Here is a 25,920-nt window from a genome sequence, read left to right as displayed (position 1 = left end):
GGGGTGGAGTTTGCTTGTGTTTCGAAGTGTGTTCACATGAGGGGGGGGAAGCGGGTTGTCTGATGCTTTGTTTGATGGAAACGACACACGAAAGCTTTCGACGACATCCGACCCTACAAGATGAGCAATTCCGAGATTCCGGCGGGTCTGAAGGAGCTGCTCCAGGGATATACGGTGCAGGTTCTTCGCAACAGGCCGCCGGACTTGGTGGAATTCGCCGTGCAGCATTTTACGCAAATTCTGGAGAATCGAAAAAATGACAAGCCAGGTAAGAAGCGCGGCGGCAAAGCTGCGCGGAAAGGGGTCACTTTTGCAACAAACTTTGATGAGAGTGCCCAGGATGATGGAGAAAAAGAGGAGGATGAGGAGAAGCCTGTTAGTGAGTATTACTATCAGAGTACTCAGTTAAATGAATTTTGGATATTTTGTCAAGATGTTACATTAAAAGTGGAATTACATATGTTTGCAGAACCCACCACTGGTAAATACAACCGCAGAGTTTCAGGTCTGTAACAATTTTAAATTACATAATATAAGCCTGCGCAGCATGATTGGTACTGTTTGCCATATTCGCCAAAGTTCTGAGGTCAAGGTTCAAATCTGGCCATCCTGTGTGACGTTTGCTTGTTCTCCCCGTGCTTGTGTGGATTTCCCGATTCCAAAGCCTGAATGTCCAGTACATGTAATTTTCACAAGTGTCATTTTTAGTGACTTTAACTCGTGTGTGCCGATGCAGTTTGCGCAGAGGCCTACAACCCCGACGACGACGAGGATGACGACGCCGAGCCTCGAGTTGTGCACCCCAAGACGGACGAGCAGCGTCGTAGGCTTCAGGATGCCTGCAAGGATATTTTACTCTTTAAGACACTGGAGCAGGTGCACATGCGTGTGGAAAGACATGGCAGAATTTATTGTAACAGCTCTTGAATGGGATCTCATTAGATGATGGTTCAGGTGTACCTTCTGAAGAATCCTGCACTCCTAGAACTGTAGGGCTAAAAGTAACCCAAATCGGGTGAAATGGCTAACCCAGCTAATGCTGAGTTATTTATACCCACCACATTGGGTTAAGGATTTGACCCAGCACGTTGAGTCAAGATTTTGATATAACCAGGTATAAACACTACCTGAGTTAAAGCTAGCAAGGAATGGGCAACAACAAGGTTATCAGTATAAGTAGAAATGCTAATTTTATTAGCAACATGTTTTAAGGTTGATTTTCCCCTTACCTGGATGTGAACACTAATCCTCAAGTTCAAGATCAGTGGTGTTACCCCCTGAACCATTCAGCCGCCAGTGATTTGTTTTGATCTGTTTTCCCAACAATGTCACATTAAATTTACTACAAACTGACCAGCTTCAACTCTTCAGCTCACTCATATCCGATCTTTAACCCAAACCCAATCTGCTGGGTCAAAATAATTAACCCAACTTGGGTAAAAGTAACCCACGGCTACCCCATGAATGGGTTAGGAAAAGAACCCATTATATTTCAGTGAGTGTAGTGATTATGTGAAGTCATCTTGAAAATGATTGTTATGTCCTGCAGGAGCAATTCTCTGAGGTTTTGGATGGCATGTTCGAGGTGCAGGTCAAACCTCAGGAGCACATCATAGACCAAGGAGATGATGGAGATAATTTCTATGTCATAGAGAGGTGAGTGGTTTGCTTATTTATGGTCAAAAGTTAGAAAAAAAATACAAAATTATGGTTTCTTCTCCTCTTAGGGGCGTTTACGATATAGTGGTGGCGAAGGACGGGGTGAGCGTGTGCGTGGGGAAGTACGACAACAAGGGCAGTTTTGGCGAGCTGGCTCTCATGTACAACACGCCGCGAGCTGCCACCATCGTGGCAACACAGGAAGGGGCCTTGTGGGGCCTGGTGGGTGACCACTGCGTGCTCACGCTGACTTTGTAATGTGTCAAATTGCCAACTTGATATGAACGCTACATTTGGTGCTCTTGCAGGACCGAGCCACTTTCCACAAGCTTATTGTGAAAAATAACGCAAAGAAGAGGAGGATGTATGAGGCCTTTGTTGAATGTGTTCCCCTTCTGAAGTCTCTGGAGGTTTGTATCACAAACACTAGGAACAAACACTATTACTGAACTTGGAACGACATCATACAGAGAAGTGAAGAGTTTACAGTGATGCCTTCAAATATGTAATCCGACTTACATACGAGCCATCAATTATTTTTTTGCTTTGAGAAGCGGGATTTGTGAATTTGTGAGCAATAGTTAATAAAATAAAAAAGAGTCTTCAACATGTTTATTGTCATTCCCAGATGAAGTTTACTGTCAAACTAAACATAAAACAGAAATAATGACGTGTATTTTAAACAACCACATAGCATAGCAGGCAAATTAAGAAGTGTTTGGATTCCGGAGAGAAAACCATACTGCTAAACAAAATTGGAAATGAAATAATTTCCATTTACGTTTTATGTCAGCCAGGAGAGTGCAGGTTAAAATATATTAAAATAGTCTAAAATATTTATATCATGTTATTTGCAGAGCTGGGCATGGGGTCTGTCTATCCGCTTTTGACGAACGCCCGTTTTGCTGACGGTTGAGGAATTATGGGAACATTTTTAAAATAGGCTAAGCATAGTCGGAAGTCCATGTTTTTAATCCGTCTTTCGTCTGTATTCGATGGCCGCGGCGAGCAAAAACAATGAGTTCTTGTTGCTTGCGGGACAGATTTGAGTGAGGGACCAGGATGTAAACGGGTTTCCATGGTGCAGTGAGTCACTCTTTCTGGTCGAATATTGGGCAGCAGCAGGGGTGCGCGATTGAAGTTTGCAGTTGGAATCGCTGACAGAAGCCCGTTTAAAATCAGAGGCGTACAGAGGCATACAGAGGACTATTTTATTGTTGTATTTGTATTTGAAATTACCCCAAAGAAAATGTTTCAGGACAAGAAAACACCGTTTATACACAATCTGAATTTAACAAATAAAAACCGTTTATTATATAACAAAAACAATTTTTCACAAAATTGCTCCTCAAATTAAGCCATTAGGGGAAAAATATATCTATATATATAGTTTTGCGCAAATTTTGAGATATTTTCTTCAGAATTTGGGTTGAATTGTATGACTTCAGGTGCTGATGTTTTCATGTTTAACAGCTCTCGGAGAGGATGAAGATTGTGGATGTTCTAGGAGCACGATGCTTCAAAGATGGAGAGCGTATTATAGCGCAAGTAATATACAGTATGTGAATGGCAACCTTGGCACAGTCAGTTTGAATGGACTAAATGTGTCATCGCTCTCGTGGTCGCAGGGAGACACAGCTGACTCTTTCTACATCGTGGAATCGGGCCAAGTGAAGATCATGATCAAAAGCAAAGTAAGTCTGATTAGCTATTGTATATATATATATATATATATATATATATATATATATATATATATATATATATAGATTATTCAGGCATCTGTACTCAAGTACAGCGGTACCTACTAGATTTATGAGTTTTTGTAGATACGAGCTGTCGTTGGGCCGATTTTTTTGCTTTGAGTTGTGAGACAAAATTAGTAAATATTCTAAGAGGCTTCACGCTATGCCACTAAATTTACTGTCAAACTAAACAAAACACGTTATGTATTTATTAAAACAACTACGTAACTTACTTTATACCTTATTGCCAATGCTAACCCATAATGGGAAACGCCACGGATGTACTCATAGCAACAATGTAGAAATTTGAACACAAACAGAGGGACCTACAGCCCCTTTCACTTCTAAGCAGATTTCAGAGTTGTACATTCACTTAAGCAGTTGAATCAGTTCTTTGTCTTCTAGCAGTCATATAAGCATAAAGTAATTTTGCCACCTCTGTACTGTATTGCGTCACAACTTGTGTGTTTAATACCAGACAAAGGCAGGCCAGCAGGACGACGTGGAAGTCGAGGTGGCCCGTTATTCTCGAGGACAATACTTTGGGGAGCTGGCGCTCGTCACCAACAAACCTCGAGCAGCCTCTGTTTATGCGGTTGGAGAAACCAAATGTTTAGGTAATGTTTCTGAACATCACCTGGCTACTGAGCTCTCCTATTATTTTTTATGTTTACCTGTTTTTTGTGGACTTAACTCAAATTTGTCATATTTGAATTTCCAAGTTTGAAGTACATCAAACTTTTCGCACGTTCGAAAGAAAAGGTTTTTAATCATCAAAATATTCTGTGTAAATGTGTTTTTTGACATCTCAAAATATAAGCGTCAAAAATCTAAAGATGGCACAAAAATACCATCTAGCTATATGTTCAAAGAAATATCTACAGTATATAAAATCTAGATGTAAACGTACATAAACATACAAGCTGAATCCTTGTACCTAGAAAATGATCACTTTAGGAGGCCCCAAAACAGCCTTTTTCAACACTTCTTTCGATTGGTCAATTACAATGATCAACAAATTTTTACACATTTTTTTTTATCTGAGAAGCAAGTAAACTTCAAATGTTATTTTGTATTTATCTTTTGCTGATTCCTTTCGACAACTGATGGATCCCCCCCCCCCCCGAAACTTCATAGCTATAAATTCAAGCGCATGGTAACATCCTTACTGCACTTAAATTTAAAAACAAAACAAAAAATCAAAATATCTCAAACACCGGATGTGCTGGGAAAAAAAGGAAATACTTTTTAAATCAATATAAAAATAATACATTTAGGGACATAAAGCGATCTCTGATTAAAATTAGCTGTTGACCAGTGACACTCACGTGTGGATTGACCAATAGTAATAGATTTGTAAGAAGAGAAAAAAACAACCCATTGTGACATACAAGGTTCCGGCCAGACGCCCATGATATACGTATAAAATAAATGCACTTTGTCAATTAATCCGACTTCGAGCCAATCATGTTTTGCTTCATCGGTAATGTAACACTGATGCTGGAACGCCAAGCAAGTACCCGATTACTTATGTGATATGAAATTTTGAGTGTTCAAAAAATTGTATTAGAACTGGTATTTGGGCTTAGATGAGCGTACCTTCTTGCACCGCTTGACATTTTTACATTGAACGCCATTCATACCCTCAATGTCAAATGTAAACTGTGGACCTTCAGTTCTGAATAAAAGTGTAAGCTCAAGTAGGGAAGCCATGTTTGCCACCAGCAAAAATGGTCTTCTAATTTCAAAGCTGCTATTATCATTAACTTTAACATTAGCCAAAAATGTTGCCCTGTCAATATTCAACCAGCTCACATATTTTGCTGTTAGCAAGTACATTGGCAGTGTGGAAGCTTGACCAGTATACACTTCTAATAACATAACATCTACTTAATGCAATGAATATTAATCAATGGAAAAGAACTTATTTTGGTGAAATGGGGAAGTATCAAACACACTTTATGGTGATAATGACTCAACTACAATTGGAAAAATTTTTTTTAGACATGGCATTGTATTAGCTTTCAAAAAATCTTGGTGAAGACATGCTGACATTAATTGAATGTTTGTTGCAGTGATTGACATCCAGGCGTTTGAGCGCTTGTTGGGCCCTTGTAAGGAGATCATGAAGAGGAACATCTCGCAGTATGAAGACCAGCTTGTGGCATTGTTTGGCTCTAGCGTGGATTTAAAACACTAGTATTTTATTGTATATGTATTTTTTTCATTTTGGTAGGTTTCTTGATCATATAAAACACAGACAAGTTTTTTTAAACACACTACACACAAAATTATCTGACTAGTATTAGTATCATATTTGTTCCATACTGCTCTCTAAAATAAAAAAAATAATGTCCTTATTATAAAACCAATTTCCTTTACATTTCACAGAAAAAAAACAGTTACTGTTGGTGTTAAGCATTTCACCTCATTATACAATCAACTTCCAAATCTATATCAGACATGGCAGTCAAATGCAGTTGGAAGTGACGTTGCTGAGACATTTAAGAGTACTTTAAGAGTTCATTTCTAGTTTTAATATATCCTGGTCAAATGTTCCATTTGTTTTATTTGTTAATCTTTCAGCTGCAAAGGACAATTAGCAAGACGATGGATGGTATAATGTTGAATTGCCATCGCAATAGTGTGTTTTTGAGTGTGTTAGTAGCCCTAGACCAAGGTCTTATTGGCGATTTTTGTGGAAACAATCTTTTGCAACATTCTAAAGAATCACTCACTGAGCAAAATTCACAAGTTTAATAAACGCATGTAATATAAATGTAGAAAGGGCATGAATAATTTTGAACATGGAACCTTTTTGTTGAAATGCGTTTACGTTTAAACAAAATGGTTCCATGTAAGGAAATTCTCACAGGATTAATGAAGTACCCATCTGGTATATTTTTAAAACATGCACATGAACCAAATATAAATTCAGTTCATCTGAAAATGTGGCCACATTATGAATATATCTGGGCTTAATTGTATATATTTTTTATTAAACCACACTAGTTTATAATTAGGACTCAGCATGGATTCAAACTACATGAGCCAGAAAAAAATAACCACCTGATAACCTTAAAGAAAAAAAAAAAGATTATAATTTAATATTCTCAGATTGCTGTAATTTTTTTATTTGAGTTACAAAATATGAAGTGCCATCAGCAGACTCCACGGGGAGTTTGCTAAACTTCTTGTGTTACAAGTATTTACACCCAAGAAAAAAAAAAAAAATGAAAATCAAGAATACCCATCTATTTCCATACTGTGTTCTGGTACAATCCCAGAGTTCAAGTCTCTGCCAGGTTTTCCAAGTTCCATTGTCAAAGTTTAAATATTTAAAATATTTACAATGTCCCATATTCCAAAACGTCCAAAGGACACTGTTGCTTGAGCAATGCAAATGTAGGTGCCAGAGGTGTAAACTGTTTCAGTAGTGGAAAAAAAAAAATATGAACCAAGCTGGTGGAATTAAAATCTGTGGTCCTCTGCAGTGTCTTTGTTTTATTAGTCCTCCCCTTAAAGATAGCACAATAGAGGCAGTCTGTACATATTTAAAATTACACAATGAAATGTCTTCTTTTTTTTTAACATCCATGAGCCTCTTGTGGGGGCGGGGCAGGAAAATCAATAAAAAGGCCATCTTGTCAGTCAATCATTCTTGTTCCTCAAGCATCCTGATTTTTTTTCTTCACAGAGAAGTCAAACTCCAATAAATAGAAATACAGCAGAAATTGTCAAAAAAAAAAAAAAGAAGAGACATGATTCTGGTTTGGTCCATCCCTGAGTTCTTTTGAGAAGGACAAAAAGACCAGACATGGGATGACAAAAGGGTGGGAAGTTAAAAGACTGACGAGAAAAAGAAAAAAAGTCTCGTATTCCTCTGGTTTCCTGAGGCTCATCTGTGGTTCTTCTATCTTTCCATGAGACAGAGTCCCTCGCAGTCAAGGTCACACAGAGGTGATGACAATCATAAGGTGAGGAGAGATACTGGAGATCCTGTTGAGAAGGTCGGGTGCCAGCTGAGATAAGTGGCTCTCTGAAAATTCACATGGTGGGAAAATCTGCAGCACGTAGGCCGGCTAGGGGGGAAAAAAACAAAATAGTTACTCAACTGACAATATCTGCGTAAACAACAACTAAGAATAGAAAAATGGTGTGCTTCTATACATGGTGACAGCAATAACTTCATGTAAAATATTCTATATCCCATTGGTGATATTACATCCAGGCCAGCAGAATAACACTGAAATAGCCCTCACATTCAACTTAGAGGAAAAGTCGACATTAAAAAAAAAAACAAGATAACTAGGCTTCACCTGATTGGAACCTGGATTTGGGATATTAATAATGCCAGCCGCCAATTTTGTCTGCAAGTAGTTTATAAAGGCGGACTTAAGAGCTTGCGTCTGGTTCAGAACGTCATCTTGATCTCGTCCGCAAGGCAAAGCAAGCAGAAGGCAGAAGTCGCACTCCCCCTGTACCAACAGCAACACAAGCATGACTCAATGAAACAAGGAAATGAGCGGAATCGTGCGCCAGCTGGTAAGAAGGCTGTGGACACATACTGTCATTCTTCTGGCTACGCTCTCCAGCTGAGATGCCTCGAGTCTCATCCTCTGGACAATTCTGAGGAAGGCGCCGCCTTCCTGGAGGGGCAGCGATCGGTGAGCCAAAGCTTTGTTGCCACACACAAAATGCAACTGGACCGCCGCCGTGTCATTTTTCAGCGCTAGTAGCCCTTGCCAAACAATCGGGTATTTCTGTAAAAGTTTAGAGAGGAGAGGAGGAGGAGAGGAGAGGAGAGGGAGAAAGACGGGAACGTGCTTAGCAAGAACTCGCTGGCTTACAAACAGACATTTTGTAAAGGATGTTTGTTCTCTTACTGTGAGCAGCTGCACCATATTCACGGGCTGTGCAATCTTCCCATCGGGAGCAATATGCGTTGTGTCCGGCATCTGGGAATGGACACCTCTTGGGTTTGAGTACATCTGAGAGTACTCTGGGAAGGTGCCACTTAGTACTGGCGGCATGAGCGCAGCCCTCTGGGGAGATGATATTGTAGGTCCTGGCTGCCGGATCGCCATTAATCCATCTTTAGAAAGAGGGGAGTGGGGCCTTTTCGCCTCGGATGGTTTTGCCATATCCTTCTCAGAAACACCTTTAGGCAGAATGTGTGCCCTTGGAGACAAAGACATGGGTAAACTGGATGGCGCAGAGGTGGGGGGATGAGCCTCTTGAAGGTGCCCTGAGTGAGGGTCTGTGGACGACCGCTCTCCTTGTTGGTGAAGGAGAGCGCGCATCTCCCTCTGCCCCATAAACGCTTCCATTGGCACGCCGCTTCGGAAGCCCCCGCGAGGATCTGACTGCATCGTTTCTGGTTTCAACTGTGCGGCAGGTTGTCTTCCTTGCTGGTGGAAGCGTCTCGAATCCTCTTGGTCTACGTCATGACTCCTCAAAGCACTCGGGTTCACCTTGAGGACTTTGTCTCTGCCAACAGTTTGGGGTGAAGTTGGTCGTTGCTGCATGGAACCAGGCCAGGGAGACGTAAGAGACTCGCTGTGCATCCCATAGCTCATCACAGAGAGTGGGGGAGTATTGACCCGAACATCTCCCTGGACGAGATGTCCCACTGGAATCGACTGGGTAGCAGGATGAGGTGACATTCGGCCCAAGCCTCCAGGCACGCTATGAGGTGGCATGATAACGGACTGCTCCGGATGATGCACGCCTGTGATGAACTGCTGCATGGCGGGAAGCCCAGTCGGCAACATCACTGGTATGCCCTTAGGTGATGAAGACCCAATGGGTGAGGACACTTTAGTAAATGGAGAATGGGGATGGCTTGACTTGCGTGGGGATCGTGGTTCCTGTTTGTTGCCACTGAGATGCGAAGGAGTTCGGTCACCAGCAGCCGTAACAAAGCCCACGTGATTTCCAGGAGGGGAGGGCAAATGCGGACTTATCGCGGGACTTATGGCTGAGGCCCATTGTGCCTTCGAACCATCTGTACTATGTGACTCTCCACTGTCAATTTTCTTTTGATGTTTTGTAGGCAGGTACTCCTGGTGGTACATGGAACTCATACTTTGATTGCCAACTCCCTGCGCAAGACGCTTTACAACTCCTTGAGCGCCCGTGTGATAGGTAGGCTCCATTTTCTCCAAACCTGTGCCTTCTTGTTTATTCGAAGAAAAACTTGACTGTGTCTTACCAGAATGACCATGATCTGTCTGGAAAGACCCTTTTTGAAGGCCTGACTGTGGATGACTGTACATTTCTTGTTTCATTTGGGGCATGGACACCAGCTGCTGAGATTCCATGTCACCTGCTGTTGCTTGCGGAATTTGACTTATTTTTGCACTTATCCGTTGGGGTCCCTCGGTTTTTTGTCCCGAGTGGCTGAGTACCACTACTCCTTCAGATGTATTTACCCTGAGACCTGGGCAAGATCCTGTACCAAGAGTGGAACTTTCAACTATAAAGCGCGTCGCAGTTCCCCCTTCATCACCAATAGTGGGTCCATGGTAGGGTCCGGTATCATCTTTGCTGGTCCTGTAGTTGTGTTTCGGTAGAGAGACGTCCGGACCCTGATTACCAATAGTCAGGCTCACTTTGTCTTCATGTTCAGGAGGATTGCATACACGACTAATAACAGAGGAGTGCAATGCAGTGGATGCAATGACGGAGATCACAGACTTGGTCTCAGGTGATGGTTGTGTAGTTGGTGTTCGAACAGACTGAGATGGCATCCTGCAATCGGGTAGTGGTGATTTATTTGGCACAAGTGTTAAAGTAGTATTACGCTCAGTGTGGATCTGATCTTGGACCGTGGGCAGATTTGTAGGTACATAACTGCTCCCCGGCAGAGAAATGGTTTTGTGTTTCAAAAGAATCTGTCTCAGATCACTTGAGCCACGATCGATATCCACATTTTCAGAGTCAGGTGAAGGCTGGTTATCCTTGGGTGCAACTGGCAAGGCTGGTAAAGAAGCAACCCCTGTATCTACAGAGTGGCGGACCCAATCTGGTGGCGAAACAGGCGCTCTACTGTTCTGAATGGGCTTAATATTTGGTCTGCATGCTAATGGTGACAGGGAGGGTGATTGTGCCTTTGGGCCCACTGGACTTTTAGGCTGGGGGTTAACAGTTTTGATATGTTGAATCTGCTCTTCAGTAGGTGATTCTGACTCTTTCACTTCAGGTGCCCTGATAGCTGAAGGCTCTTGTTCTGGCTTCCATGTAGTTGGGGTGATAACTGTAGCAGTGGCAGCTGCTGGAACAATTTCTGGGACAATCTTTACACTGGAGGCTGTGTTCTGACCTGCAAGAGTTGATGTCTCTTCACTTTGTGGAGGTTCTTTTGAATCTTTTCGTGTTTGCTTTTGGCTTTTAAGACGTTTCTGAGTTTTAGGCCTGCCCTTAGTGCCCTTTTTGGGTGTGGCTGGTAGGAGAGGCTCCTGTTGGATATTAACAGTACTAACTTCAGGTTCGTCTGCCTTGGCAGGCTGAATTGAGTCTTGCATCTCTGGTTCTGAATTTATGTCAACGCCTATAGTTGGTGCTTGGGATAAAGGGACGGCTACATCCTCAGCAGTAATGGAGTCGATAGCGGCGATGAGTTCTGTTTCACTGGCTGGATTAGGTTTTTCTTCATCTGAGAAACTTTTCAAGTCTGTGACTGGGCCAGTTGGCGTTTGAGGTTCTCTTGGAAAAGACGGATCTGTGAGTTTGGCAATGTTCTCCACAGCCTGCTCCAATTCCATCTCATGTGAAATTAAACTTTTTGATGTTTCCAAATGTTCCTTTTTTTCCAAACACGACATTTCACCATCTTCATTGTTAGTCCCTCTGCTGGTGCATTTTGAAACATGATCTTTCACCTCTTTGACATTTAGCCTGATTTTGAGGTTCTTCATAACAGGAGACTTTGGTGTCCTTGGTGACTTGTTTTTTCCTTTAACAGGCTTATCTTTTTCTGTGGTGCTTTTCTCTTCAACCACAGAGGGATACTCCTCTTTGCCGTTTGATTTACTTTCAGTAACGTTTTCATTCAGAGCATCGCTGTCTTTGATCATTTCTCTTTTGTGTTTGTCTTTTTCCTCTTTCTTTTGGTCAACTTGAGGTGATTGGGCTTCTTTTGATGAGTCTTGCAAAGCCAAGGCACTTTCATCAGTGCAATCCATTTCCTGATCATTGCCTTCTGTCAACTCTGATTTTTCTCCTTTCTTCGTTGATCCACTCAGTTGAGCTGCAGACAACTGACTTGTTGAACCTTTTGTAGCACTCGGGGAGGATTTTCCCTTCAAATTTCTCGGGATTTTTTCACAACTCTCAGATTCATTTGGATCCACATCTTTGTTTTCTATTTTTATTTTATCCATTTTAACTGCTGAAGCATCTTCGCCCTGCCTACGATTCTTGGGAGGCCGGCCCCGTCTGACTATAGGAGTGGGAGCGGGTAAATCTTGGTCATTGTTGTGCTGCTGTGTAGGATCCTTATCTGTGCCACGTTTTCTTGCAGGACGTGGGGACTCTTGAACATCCTTTGCTGTACGACATGGAACTTCATCTTCAACTGGGGTCGCATACACAGATTTCACATTCCTACGTCTTGCTCGTCCTGATGATATGCTCTGCTCCGAGACATCAGCATCTGAGCCATGAAGTGGAGATTTCCCTGTAGACTTAAATTCCGCTCTTGGAGAGGACCCACGTTTCAGTTTCTCCTTGTCAATGCGTTCACTCTTTCGTGTGGCTTGTTTTTCAGGAGCTGATGCAGGCACAACAACAGTTAAGGCAACTTCAGCAGGGGATGGTTTGATCTTTTTAGTTTTCATTTCTTTTATTTTATACTCCTTATGGGCAGAGTTTCCCTCGGTGTTGGTGTCATCACTGGACTCTTTACCAACTTTAAGCGTTTTTTCTTCCTCAGGCTCGGAAATTGTGCAGTATGTCTCTTTCTTCACTATACACTCTTCATGAGTAGGTAGTGTAGAACCTATGGCTTGGGGGACTTCGGTCTGCATTGCCACAGAATCAACCTCTGCTTCTGAACTACTGACAAACTCATGTAAATTGCAGCTACTCGGCTCTTCATCAACAGGTTTGACATCTGTAGCATCATCCACTTTAACTTCAGTAGGAGAGAGTTTATAATGACCCTCTAAAAAACTTGCTTCTTGTTTGACGGATGGAGCTTCTGAATCAGTGGTAGTTTCGGTTGGTGGATAATGCACAGGCAGATGTTCAATTTCTTTTTCCTGTTTTATGAAAACCACAGTAGGAGATGATTCAGTGGGTAATTGAGACGTCGGTTCCATAGGAGGAAGGTCTTTGAGCACCGTATGTGAAATGGGGGGCGTTTCTCTGGGTTCAGAAACTAACTCTTCAGCAGGACTGATGGGTTTTATTTCTGGTTCACTGATAGATTCTTTACTTTCAGGTGACTGCAACATTTGTGGCTCTTCCGTTGATGCTTTTTCAACTTTTATCTCAGCTATTATTTCTTGCGGTTGGGATTTATTCTTTTGTTGTTGCAATCTTGTAAGCTCCAAAAAACGACTGTGGAAAAGAACCACTGGACCAGAGTCAAGTTCACCATCTATAGTTCCATGCTGATTAATTTGCTGATTTTGAGCATGCTCAGCTTCTTCATATTTTCGTTCTAGATGCTGAAGTCGTCTAGTGTCCAATTCGAAAACAGGACTGTGAAGGAAGCGAGAGGCAAACAACTCCCTTCGTTCTTGTTCTTCTGGTTTTGGTTCCTCTTTTCGATCATCAAGTTTGTCTTCAGATCCACTTCGGATCTTTTTCTTCTTCATGTACCACGACGGTGTAGGTCGTGGTGTTGATTCTATCTTCTCAGTATCTTTCCTGTTGCGCAAACTTGCAAAGTGAGAATCATAATCTAAGAAGGACCAGTTATCTTCTCTGGAAGATGATAGGGATTTTGCACGCTCAAGCAGAGCCTTTGTATCTGGTGTGATCGTCTGGTCAAGGGCAAAGGAGTAGAATTTATTTCTTTCAAGGTGTGCCATTTTTGGGTCTGAAAATCTCTCCCCCCTTGGCCTCTCTGAAAAAGACTTTGAAGTAGAAGCCACAGGAGAATGGGGTTTGGCTTCCCGATCCTCTTCAGAGTCTGATCTTACCTCCCCTGGCTCTATATCATGCCAAACACCATATTCCAAACGTTTGCGGTTGTGAACATTTTTGTTTAGATTTCTAGAAAAGTTTAGGTCAGGTAACGTGGTTCGCTTTACTCTGCTCTCCCATCGCTTTTGTTGCTCGTCTTCTGGATTCAGTGTGTTGGATTTGTTTACATGTGTCCTTTTGACAAGTAGCTCCAAATCAGGGTTAATTTTTTCATTTCTGGCAAGCTCTTTCTGAGAATGATCAAAGTCCTCCTCTGTATGGTGGGAAAACTGGTGTCCCGGAGAAGATGTGTTGTTCCATTCAGGATCTTCACTTTTTTGCCTGAAGCTCCTATAGACACGCTCTCTCTTAATTCCTTCAGTCTCAAACTGGTCAAGTTTCTTTTGTTTGTGAGAGGGGAAATTATCTGTGACATCCTCAGGTGGTTTGCCAACCTCATGCACAAGACTGCGGTGTTCCAAATCCTCACTTTCACTTTCATGTGGACTTCCTGGTTTGTCAGGTTTTCCAGGTTTGTCAGACTCTCGATGTTGCTGCTGATGTAACCGTCTATTTTGCTCCATTTGCTTGCGGTAACTCTGAGACAGGTCAATATCAACATGCTCCTCCTTAATCTTGATGCTTTTGGCAATTTCAGGCACCTGACCACTAAATTTGAAAACTCCACTGTGTTCCTGTTCTCTCGAAGAGCCTAGGTCTGCATTTCCCTCATGTGAAAATCGTCGGGATGATGTGTGGGCTGGGACTCGTTTCGACTCAGAGGGGTCCAATGATCCCTCGGATTTCTCTCTGAGTACTTTATCCTCTTGAACATCCTTCGGAATTCCACTTTTAAATCTTGAATCTCTACGTTGGGCATCTTTGTGTTTATCAGAGTCTACCTCTTTTCCATATGGTGCTGTTGTACTAGGGTCTTGCGTTTGATTACAATCCTCTTCATCAAGCCTGCATCGCTTTTGATGAATAGTCCTTCCACCTGAATCAGCAAAGCGCCTTTTTCTTGCAACAAGGCGATCTGAATCCACTGTTGAGTCTTTCCCATCGTTTCCAATCTCAGTTTTAATCTGTTTTTTGAGTCGATTTTTTCCTTCCATATCAGAATTATCAACTTTAGCTGTTTCAGATCTTTCGCTTTTCACCGACTCTTGGTGGGCAGCTGAGAATTGACTTCCAGTAATAGAGTCATTATCTCCCTTATACTTCTGCCTATCTTGGGCATCTTGTTCAGCTCCCTTTCCTCGTCCAGGGCCTACCTCCTGAGCAGTATCAAGCGCTGTGTCTGGTAGTGTATTGGATGGAGACTGCCCCTTTGCTTTCCTTGATTTGACTCGCTCTGCTTTGTCACCTTTCTCTTTTCGTTTGGGCCGCTTAGTTTTTTCGGAGGCCACCACTCTATCAGGTTGACTGCTCTTTTCACTCTTGTCACTCTTTGAGGCATGTTCTAGCAAACTCTTTTCAGATTTTTCAAAGTGTGGGGGTGAGAGCGAGCTCACACTACCACTTCGTTCAGAGGACTGGCTATAAACACGTCGCTCTGAATCTCGAGGAGCTCGCTCAGACGGTGATGGTGACACTGCAGGGGTAATAGGCCGCCGATGATGAGAGGGACTCCATCTGTTTCGGTCAGCTTCAAAACGTTCTCGTTCTCTTTGAATATACGTGTATTTTCTAATGTCTTGCTCAAAGGGATCTCTGTATTCCCGATAGTCCCGTGGATCTTCATGGTAACGTGGGTCATAATGTTCCCCCTGAAAATGTTCCAATTCAGGGAAACGGTCCCTACTGCGAGCAGCATACTCTCTCCGGGCATCCTCTGTGTAAAGTCCTGGCGTTCGTATAGTTTCATAGTACGCTCTCTCTGCTGTAAATTCATGGTAAAGGGGCCTGCGATCCTCCCTGTTGAATGAATAGGGAATAAAAGGGAGCCAAATTAACAGAGTTACCCAAACATTTCCTTTTTTAAGCAAAATACATTCTTAATTCTAACCTTAACACATTATCATGTAAACCAGACCTATTTTATCTAGATTAATATCTTAACTGATTTGAAATGAATTCAATTCAATACAGTGGTACCTCTACTTATGAACGTCTTTTCATAGGAAATTTTCAAGTTACGAAACGCCTCAATAAGAAAATATTGCCTCTAGAGAGAGAACATGAACCAAAGAGGGCAAAAAGCGATGAGGACAGCAATTAAAAGGTAAACGACCATCATTTTTATTCCTTACTTTATTCTTTGTTTTTTTACATTATGCACAACTCTCATTTATTGTACAATAATCTAATTGTAACATGTATTTGTTACATGTTTTCATGCATTTTTATGCTTTATAAAACATTTATGTCTCAATATTGGGGAGCTTGGAACGGATTAGGGGATTTACATGGAAAAAAATGTCTACTTAAGAAATTTCTTCCAGAACCAATTAATTTCGTAAGTAGAGGTACCACTGTATTACAACTATGCAATTGTTTATTTACCGTCGTTCAGGGGGAATTTCATAAAGCTCTCTAATGTCTTGGCCAGATGTCTGCATAGCTCTGAAGAATGCCAACTGACTCTCTTGACTTGCAAAGTCCACCTATCATAAACAAATGATCACATGTTAAACATATCTATTTGATTTGAAAAAATGCCACATTCAAGAAATTAGTCCACCTTAATTTTGCTGCCTCCAATCTTCCAGCCTTTGGTCTCTCGCACAGCAGTCTGAGCAAAATCTGTGTTGTTGTAGAAGATGAGAGCCATCCCTTTCATTCTGTCAAATAAAACCTAAAAAAAAAAAATAAATAAAATAAAATAAAACAAAAAATTGCTAAGCCAATTTGATCAAAGTATTAAAATTGCCTGAGAAATATACAACACCTTACCTTGACAACATGTCCATAACGACAAAAATGGCGTGTGAGGTATTGCTCTGTAATATTGGTTGTTAGCCCATCAAGCCAAACACACGCTGTGGGCATGCTTTTCCCAAAACCAAGCTTTAAAAAAAGTAAATAAAGTAAATATTACACAAAAAGTAGGCACTTGACTGGCAAACATAAAAAAGTAACAAATGTGTTACCTTTAGTCTGTTACTGCCAAGATACTCGCCGTCCATCTTTTTAATGGCCTTGCAAACACTGGCAATATCAGAATACTGTACAAATGCATACTGGGGAACTCCATTTATTTTCTTGATGTCAATATCCTTGTGGAGAACAAAGCACACATTTAAAGGCCAATAAAATACACACGGAACAAATGTTCACAGTAAGATTGTGTCTTACGACTATTTCTCCAAAGCGTTGAAAAATTTCAAAAAGTTGTTCACGACTGGTTGTCTTCTCAAGGTTGCCAATAAATAATGTTCTGGTGGCTTTTGGGTGGAATTCATCTATCCTACCATCCAGGGGTCTGAACTCATTTTCACTCTCCGTTTCTACGAAAAGAAATGTGTCATTATTATAACAAATTATGGTACGAATGAATATTCTTCAGAATCACCACACACATTTTTTACCTATGGACAAACTTATAGAAAGCAGTTGTGGTTAGAATCATTTTGATCGTTAATTATGACACGGTAGTATTTGGTGGTGAACACTGTATCTGCTGTCAAAGGGGTGCACTTAAGTGGTACACATTCTCACATTTGGTCTGCTTCAGGCTGACAAAGGAACTGGGCGATTAAACAGCATTTTTTGAATGTGTGAACATGCCAAACAATCGCTAAACTGTCATTGTTATACTGATTGTATCCAGTTTCAATATAAACTTGAAGTCCGTGTGAAAAGAGTCTCTCGTGCACACACACACTTCTGTCAATTTTTGAGCTTGTGAAGAAACATTCCAGAGAACCAGACCAAAAGAGTTATGTGCACCCATACTGAGAGCTATTTCTAATAGTTTGCCTCTTTTTAGCCATGTTGACGTAATCTGGACACATTTGGATTTTGCGAACAGACAGGGAAGCACAAAGTTACACCTTGGCTAAGGGTGTAAAGCTTTTTGCACAAAAATGTCGGGAACAGCAGCAATTTAAGGAATCGTGTTAGCCATTTCCAACACGAATTGATAACTACGCCAGCCAAGGGAAACGCACAGCCAAGAAATGACATGAATCTATTAACAACTCAGACAAAGGGAAGAAAATAACCCATGTTGTGGGAGCCTTTATAGCGAAGGATTTAAGGCTGTATTCTGTTAGTGGATAATGCAGCTTTTCAACACTTGTTTTGAGCGATAGCGCCATAATATAAGATCCTTCAGCAAAGCCACTTCCCCCAAAAAGTAATACATTTATAATGATAATAATAACTTCAATAAAACTTGAACGTGCTCACACTGCAAGTGGGCTAAGCCTACAATATTTATTTCTGTTAATATCATGCTCACATTTTCTGTTTAACTTATTTTAAATAGAAAAAGGAAGTTTGTCGATAAATGCCTGTAGTTATTGACGAAAATCGAACCGTAGTAAAAGCGTCTGCATGACCGGACAGAATATTATTGAAAGGATCTTGTGAAAAATCATACCACCCTGGCCAAATTTTATGCCTCTAACTTTATTTGAATAATCATAACACACCACACCTTGACATAGCCTATCAGACACTGTAGAGAAGGAAGGCATGACCAAAGAATGTTTGCCATGGTGCGTGTGCACACGCGGCTACAAGCTGCAACTGTGCGGCAGCACCCAGCAGCCTCAGTTTCCATTGTACAGCCCCCCCCCCAAAAAAAACATAATCGAACCGGTTGTAGCATTTAGTTTTGCAACACTCCAACAAGATAAAGTCATACTAGCAATGTAGCTGCCACGGCTAAGATTGTTTTAATTTATTTAATTAAATAAATAATAATTCGGAAATAATTTTTTTAACCAACGTGCACGTCTTGCGCATATTCACTTCAGTAGTTAGTTGAGGGGCGTGGTTTTGGTCAGAGACACTGGGGGAGTGAAGTGAGGCTACGCTACATTCAAATCTTGTAAGCAGTTTTAAAACTTTAAACTCCTCCTTTAAGGAATTTTCCTATTCTGGTGGTGTCTGTTTGAGTCACATCTGTTTGTGCAATTTCACTGCTGACTGCTACACTGGCTTGCCGCGCTAACCACAGACATATGGCAGCTAGCCAGGCTTTTGTGCTCGAGCGTGTGTTTTTTTTTTCCCCCTGTGGTTACCTTTTTACATTTTACATTACACAGACCCTCCAGCAATTTACTTTTCTGCTACTGCAACAAATTCAAACAATACCTGTGAATTATGCACAAGCGTGCAATTTCACCCAATCACCACTACTTGTGTTTCCTATGAAGACGAGCAGGCAAGACGAGTCATGAGCAGCCCGAACATCTTATCACCCAACAAGGGATCGATAGTAGTCAATTTAAAAAGAAAATTGACAGCATGAGATGCATGAGCGGTGCTTATTCAACTTTGACGTTCCATTCCGTTCCATTTCTACAACGCTTACCCCCATTTGGGTCATGGGTGAGCTGGAGCATATCCAACTGGCAGAATACATTTTGGACTGGTTGACGACCAATCAATCGCATGGCAATCGGTCATAAAGAACATTAAAAGATTGTTCTATTGTTTCTAATCCACAGTATTAATATTAGACTTGCCATGTTCTTATTCCTGAATGACTAACACTAAGATATAAATATAATTTAAAACAGGGAAATGTTACAATACGGCAACAGGAACCAAATGTCCAAATAAAATCTCTATCAATGGCCGATTTAACCCCCACTATTGGCGAATAGCAAAAATCGGTGATCATTTTTTTACAATTACAGAAGCCACAAGATGGAAGCAAAGCACTTGAATGGAGAGAATCAAAGAATCATAAAGCATCAATATCATGCTTACAGCATGCACACAACCATCAACCCATGTTACAGACAATAGTTTCGCCATTCAAGACTAAACACCGCATCAAAACCAGTGAAATCTGTAAGAACATCGCTAAACCATTCTATGACCATAAACCATTCTATATGTAATTCTAATTCAGTTTTTCCAATGCAATTAATCAAGCAATTCAGTTCAAATATAAACGATTCAAATTCAGTTTCTGGTGTCACATATTTCATGCCGTACAATTTGTCATGACCAGTTGATCATAGTTTGTGATATACTTATGGTTTAAACTGTTAATATGGGCAATTATAATCACTTAAGGAGAGTCAATTAATTTTAAAAAATTCAGTGGTCATCTGTACAACAAAGGTGTGATTGTTTTAGCAGGGTTTTTCCTGCATTGAAAATTGAGAGGCGGCCGCCTCCAGCTAATTGTCTTGCACGCTTCTAAACAGAGCAATTGATATTGCTCAACACAGAGTGATTGATGTCACTCTCTGGCAACAACGTATTTTAACTGCAGTTGGAGAGTTCGCCACTATGGAGCCGCTAAATCAGGTCTGGCCAACCCACAACTCGCAAGTGGCTCTTTGCCTGGTTTCATGCTGTTCCCAAAGCCCTTTTGGCCCTGAACTTGCAGCGCGCTGTTAAATGAATGCTTTAATGTGATAATAGTCATTCTTATTGGAACTCTTAAACCATCCTCCCTGTAAAAGAAAGGAAGTCAGTTGAATTTACAGAATACATGCACGTCATGGTGCATGGTCAAGAGGATACATACTCTGCCTCAATATGAGCCAGGATAAACCCTGTGTTAGTATCAAACACGTAAAACAGCTTCTGATGTACAATGTCAAATAACGGCAACAATATACATGAATAATTCTGTCAAAAAGTTTTATTTTAGACGTTTTCACTTACCAGGACCATTCCATGCTGTGACTTCAATCAGCATGCCAAAGAACAGTTTTCCTTTCGGGACGCTAAGGGCTTTCTCTTGATCCTCTTGCTGTCTAAAGAACACCAGACCATAGCGGTCTTCTGATGCTCCATGGATCTGTACGGAGGTCACTTTGCCATGTTTCTTGAACTCATGGAACAGTCCATCTTTTAAGCTTGTGTCTGAAGAGAAAATAATTACATTTTGTAAGTTTGCACAATCATCAATATAGTACCAAAAACATACCATTTACAAATCTTACTGATTACAACCTACAAGACCTCTGACACTGTTGGTGTCTCTATATAGTGTGTTTAATAGCAATCATCCTTCAAAGTTTTAACAAACACCCAGGCACTAAGTGTAGCTTGAGCCCATTCCATTTTATCAAAGTTCAACACCAGGGACAAATCTCACCTGTCGACCGTGCTGGGAGGTTTTGCACTTTAATCCCAAAGCTTCTACGTGGCTCATCCGAGTCAAGCACCATTGACGACTGAGGCGGTGCATGCGCAGCTGATGACTGAACAGAACGCGCTCGTGATCCATCACTTGAGCTGCTGTTGGAGTCGCTATAGTCAAAAGAGTACATTATGACACATTTGCTAGTCTAAGTGGCAAACTATGACATGATTTAATGTTGAAGACAGACGGAGTTATCAACAAAGCATTACTCCCCTCCCCCCGAAATTGTCCCACCTGCCACTGCCTGTACTGCTGGTGCTGCTCACAGAATCAGAGCTTGAAGATCTGCTGCGGGACTGAGATCGTGGGCCTCTTCCAGGGGACAGAGGAGCTCGCTTCGGGGAATGAGCGGTTTTGGATGTCTGTCCAGTTGTCCGCTGGGGGGAAGGGTGTCGAGACTGTGAGGAATGGGACGATCGGCTCCGGCGGTGATGGTACGTTCTATCGACACGTCGTCCTCTGTCGTCTCTGTAGAGGTCACGTCGTGTCGCAGTCGCAAGAGAGAAGGGGTCTCGGATTCTAGAGTCAAAATGAGGGTCTGCTGCCTCAAAGGTTCCGCTGATGGCGCTGCTCCCTGGACCGGCAGCAGCAAACAAAGAGCGCTCCCTGTAATAGTCCGCATTGTAGTGCCGCTGTCTGTCAAAAGTGCCACTGCGCTCATGGTGTCCATATGGGCTGTGGTCATACGCACGTTCGCGGGTTTCTGAGCTACTGCAAAATGACAAGAAAATAGAGAAGGGAAAGGGGTCAATGGGATTCTTGACATGCAGATTTACATTCTACATTGCACATTGTCGCCAGCCAACGAAATCTTTGTCCAAATTGTAGGTGTTTAATAAACACTTAATAGATTGTTGTACATGTTGTCATCTCATTAAAAAAAAAAAAAAAAAAAAAAAAAAATCCAGTTATGCTTATTATTGGACAGCAACATGGCAGCACTGTGTCCGAGCGCTTACTCCATCTGATTCACAGTCTGAGGTAAAGGAGCTCGAATCCAGGCTCTATCCTTCCTGTGTGGAGTCCACATCCTTTCCCTATGCTTGCGTTGGTTTCTCTGGGTACACCGGCTTCCTCCCAAATTTTAAAAACACGTTCCTGTTAATTCAAGACTAACTATTCAAAAGGTTTAAATGAGAGCATGATGGGAGTTTTTTGTGTATACACATAGTTTACACAGTCTAGACTGCCTACTGCTCAAAATCAGTTGAGATTCCAGCTCACTCGTGAACTTTAATGAGGATAAGCACTACAGAAAATGGATGGATGCCAACATTACAAAGCTGTAGACCAGGACCAGTTATGTCCTAAAAATACACACACACAATCAATGTCACACTTAATATTCTAAGGGATTGTGTAACTTTTACCAGACTGCTAGAGTTCCACATTACATGACAACGGTGGGTAAAAATGACTTGAATTTATGTGGAATTGAACTTCAAATTCAAAATTTAAAAACATTTCAGTAAATCACAGATGGTATGCAGCTAATGTATTCTGTGTGGAAACCTCCAAAGCAGTTAAAGCAGATGAGCTGGAGAGCCTTTCCCAAATACTTGGGGCGAGAACGTGGGTAAGCACTGGCCTGATCGCCAGTCAATCGCTGGGCAGGTGTAGCCAAACAATTTATGTTTTTGGAACGTGGGAGGAAGCCGGTGTAGCCGGAAAAAACCCACGTGTGCAAGGGGGGGGAATTCACATAGCCTGAGCAGAGACTCGAACCACTCCACTGTGAGGCAGACATGCTATACCTTACTCCAATGAGGTGCATATATAAAATGATATAATACACAAACATATTTTATTTGATTTATAGAATAAGTACTCTATTGTCAGGTGTAACACTTTTTTAAAAAATCGAAAAGTGATGCAGTGTCAGACAAACACAAGGGAAGATGAATAAGCAAAGGACAGAGAAATACCAACCTTTTTGGAAAGAAGTTACTGTAACTAATCCAAATAAAATCTAGGTGGTCAGAATGTGAGAGCCGGAATGAAAAACCAACAGGAAAAATCTGTTATTCTAAAGTGCCAAAAACGGCTCTCTTCGATCAGACTGCAAGTAATCTTCAATTACTGTGGAGCATGAGGCCAGCAGATAATCCACTGTTAGGCAATGGAATTTCCTTCACGGGATGAGGGGAGGAAAAAAGAAAAATAAAACAACCACAGAATTAATGGATTTCTGAACATGTAGAGCAGAAAAAAAACCATAGGAACATAAAGCTCTAAAAAAATAAAATAAAGATGACGAACTTCAGGATAATTCAGACAAGTCCATGTCGCCTTAACAGAACATCCAAAGGGATCATCTAAGCAAAAAGTATTTTCCAAAAATTCCACTTTTAATGGAGGCAAAAATGTATTCCTTGGATTTTGTCATAGTATTACATAATACGTAAAATGGAATCGACTTTGTAGACAATGCTATGCCGTAATAAGAAGCTATAAAATCCCAGTTGTTGGATATGTCATAATTCCACACTCCAAGGATCGTATCCGATGTGCCTGCTGGCTGACTTGATGTTGTGGTATTACTTTGGAAAAGTTGTCTTCGGCTCTGTTTTCACTGCAGATTGGCCAACCTCACAGCTACATCCACAAATAAGTAATCCAACTGAATGACAGCTACATCAATCCATACTAGGACTCAAGTGAGTACATCCAACGCATACATCCAGGCGGGTATGTCCAATGGCGCAGTCTTCTGGCATCTTCAGGAACAGCTCCATAAACCTCCCTGGATAATAGATGGGATCCTCTGTGTTCTTGTGAAGTCTTCTTGGGATAGCTTCCACATTTCATAGGAAATGTAGCTACTCTATTTCAACTTGTGCTAAAATTGGCTTTAAAAAAGGGCACTAAATTTGTTGGCCTTGGATTGCATAGTGATTAAGTTCCAGATTCAGAACAGGTTGTATCCGTGGATTTAAAAATGTTTTGGGGAAAAAAATAGTAATCCAGCTATCAGCAGTTGCCAAGATAGACAAAAGGATAACCAGATGTAGGTAGTCCTGAAAAAGTTTATGATAAAATACCAAATACCTGTGAATCCATCATGGCAGGGATTTACGTCCAAATTTCGGCCTTGAGTCAAAATAAAAATTTAGATCCATATCCTGGGGAAAAAATGGCTTTAAAATATCCAAAAGCTCCCAGGAAAGGGTAATTTCCAAAGGAATTAATCCAGAACTCGCCAAGATATTCCTTTTGGTTGTAATATCCATAAACAGACCTTGCATTAATGTAACCTTAAGAAATCATAATGTGTGGTTAATTTACTTAATCCCATGGGCATGGCAAGTCAATTATGATGAAAAGTGGAACGATCCCTAGATTACCTTTGTGAGACCCCCATGAGGCATACATCCCTTTGGCATAAACCCAACTATGTGATTAGGCGTTACACCTATCTCATACCGAGATTTCCACGGATTGATGACCGTGTCCACTTACCCATCTATTCTCCGTTCATAACGTCCCTCTCTGGTGTGAAGGGACACAGGGGGGCCAAAGACAGGTCCAACTGTTCCCCTAGAGAATCCAGTAACGTCTCGACTGCTCGAGGGGGAGCTGTCATCAAGGCCCCGAACAGCACTTGGAACTGACCCAGGTTCATTGTAGTCAGTCCGAAGGTCCCTGTCTCCCATCTTGTTGACGGCATTATGGGCCTTCTGAGCGCTTTTGATATCCACAAAATCCACAAAGGCTGCAACGCCGCCCTCTGACCCTCGCTTCCGCAGGACCTTAACACTCTCCACACGTCCATACCTGAGAGAATAGATGAAATCAAAGGGTATTGATTAACTCATAAGAATAATGTATACTTTGTGCAAACACAGCAGGCAGCCAATACTACCAAAATTGGAGGCAAAACCAAGCAGCTGTATAGAAAAGTATTCAAGCATGGTGCATTATCAAATAGGGGAAATAGCGCCTAATCTATATCTATATCTTAATCTATCTAATAAGTGAGAACAGAGTCTGAATTTAGATTATATGGGATTTAATGCAACCAATAGAAGTACTGTAATAAATTACTTGGAATAGCTGCTGCTAAAACGGGAATCATGTTTGTTTTCTTGTAGACGCGTTTGTTGCAGAGTTCCTCCAGTGATCCAACACGAAAACGACATGTAGCGTTTGAACCTTTTCCAACCTTTCAAGCATAAGACTGTTAGCCGAGTGCGTACACGATAAGTAACAGCGAGACCGACTACGCTGATAAAGTGCTGCGCTTAAGCAGCGCAACAACCAGCTAATATTTGAAGATGGGCCCAGTCGGCTGTCTGATTTTTCCGCAAATTCGAACTGGAGTGTTTTCTAATCGAACGACTGTTACATCCTATGAGGAAAATGATTAGCAACCGTAAAAAACAAAAACAAAAACAAAGATACAGTACAAGTTCAAAATTATGTGTCCGTTAAACGTGTGCAACCGTATGTCTTTTAACGATCACTAAAACGTATTGACTTGCCACAAAATGGTTGGCTGAGTGGTAGCTTGGTGGCTAGCGCACTGCTTATCGCTAGAAGCAAAAGTTGGCTAATTCGGTAAATATCGTCAACAACGGCGCCGGAGTGGGCTCGTTTCGTAAGACATGCCCTTAGATTTCGCGACGTTGCGTAGTCGAACCCGAACACAACTTGAAAAAGCCACCCACTCAAAGTTTGCACAGGCTAACGTAAGCAGCATTAGCATCGACAGTGGGCTAGCCAGCGACAGCTAAATGTTGTATATGGCGCGCAGCTCCTCCACCACAGAATCCCCTCTTGCGTAACCTACCGTTTAAAATGCTCCACAATTTTCTCCTCTCGGACGTGTTCGGGCAAATTTCCCACCCAAAGGTGTCTGGTTTCCCGAACCATTTTGCGCTATGCTTTCCCCCTTCACACACATATGATCGGGCGCGTTTGAAATGCCAGCCGGTCGGAGGGTCCGTCGGAACAAAATGAACGACAACGTATTTACGCCGAGCAGACGGGGGCCTGCTCGCCCGTTGCTCTTGTAGCTTACAGCCGCTGCGTCCTCGATCAGGCACGAGAGCGCGCTTCAGGGTGCGAGCTGCGCGTGCACAGGCTGCGCGCGTCTCTTGT

The 25,920-nt window shown here is 41.7% G+C and overlaps 2 protein-coding genes across 2 annotated transcripts; one reads left to right on the top strand and one right to left on the bottom strand.

Annotated features, from left to right (window-relative positions):
• Nucleotides 1–46: 46 nt before the first annotated feature.
• On the top strand, nt 47–7,059 carry prkar2ab (protein kinase, cAMP-dependent, regulatory, type II, alpha, B). Its single transcript, XM_086042021.1, has 10 exons — nt 47–379; nt 470–505; nt 737–876; nt 1,550–1,656; nt 1,728–1,881; nt 1,968–2,069; nt 3,133–3,207; nt 3,288–3,353; nt 3,883–4,021; nt 5,480–7,059. The coding sequence occupies exons 1-10, from the start codon at nt 121–123 to the stop codon at nt 5,602–5,604; spliced, it is 1,203 nt and encodes a 400-aa protein (XP_085898147.1). The 5' UTR covers nt 47–120; the 3' UTR covers nt 5,605–7,059.
• LOC147142125 (msx2-interacting protein) lies at nt 6,523–25,920 on the bottom strand. Its single transcript, XM_086042019.1, has 14 exons — nt 25,610–25,920; nt 24,280–24,594; nt 21,055–21,531; nt 20,773–20,927; nt 20,337–20,537; nt 16,836–16,987; nt 16,631–16,756; nt 16,434–16,547; nt 16,222–16,335; nt 16,044–16,144; nt 8,291–15,455; nt 7,973–8,167; nt 7,724–7,882; nt 6,523–7,486 (listed from the first exon to the last, which is right to left on the bottom strand). Exons 1-14 carry the CDS (start codon nt 25,690–25,692, stop codon nt 7,355–7,357), a joined length of 9,489 nt encoding a protein of 3,162 aa, XP_085898145.1. The 5' UTR covers nt 25,693–25,920; the 3' UTR covers nt 6,523–7,354.

This window comes from Filicampus tigris, chromosome 9 (genome assembly GCF_054856515.1).
Source record: "Filicampus tigris isolate MCC_2025a chromosome 9, RoL_Ftig_1.0, whole genome shotgun sequence".
NCBI classification, from domain to species: Eukaryota; Metazoa; Chordata; class Actinopteri; order Syngnathiformes; family Syngnathidae; genus Filicampus; species Filicampus tigris.
The sequence above is the reverse complement of the archived record's forward strand: the minus strand, read 5'-3'. Positions and strand labels throughout refer to the sequence as shown.

Bases quoted from the DNA above. Each gene is read 5' to 3' on its own strand.
- LOC147142125 (XM_086042019.1), bottom strand. From the start codon at position 25,692: ATGGTTCGGGAAACCAGACACCTTTGGGTGGGAAATTTGCCCGAACAC. The intron at 20,928-21,054 runs GTGGGACAATTT...TTTTGACTATAG, and splicing joins AGCAGTACAGGCAGTGGCAG to CGACTCCAACAGCAGCTCAA. The intron at 16,548-16,630 runs GTAACACATTTG...CTTTTTTTAAAG, and splicing joins TTGGCAGTAACAGACTAAAG to CTTGGTTTTGGGAAAAGCAT.
- prkar2ab (XM_086042021.1), top strand. From the start codon at position 121: ATGAGCAATTCCGAGATTCCGGCGGGTCTGAAGGAGCTGCTCCAGGGA. The intron at 506-736 runs GTCTGTAACAAT...GTGCCGATGCAG, and splicing joins ATACAACCGCAGAGTTTCAG to TTTGCGCAGAGGCCTACAAC. The intron at 1,882-1,967 runs GTGGGTGACCAC...GTGCTCTTGCAG, and splicing joins AAGGGGCCTTGTGGGGCCTG to GACCGAGCCACTTTCCACAA.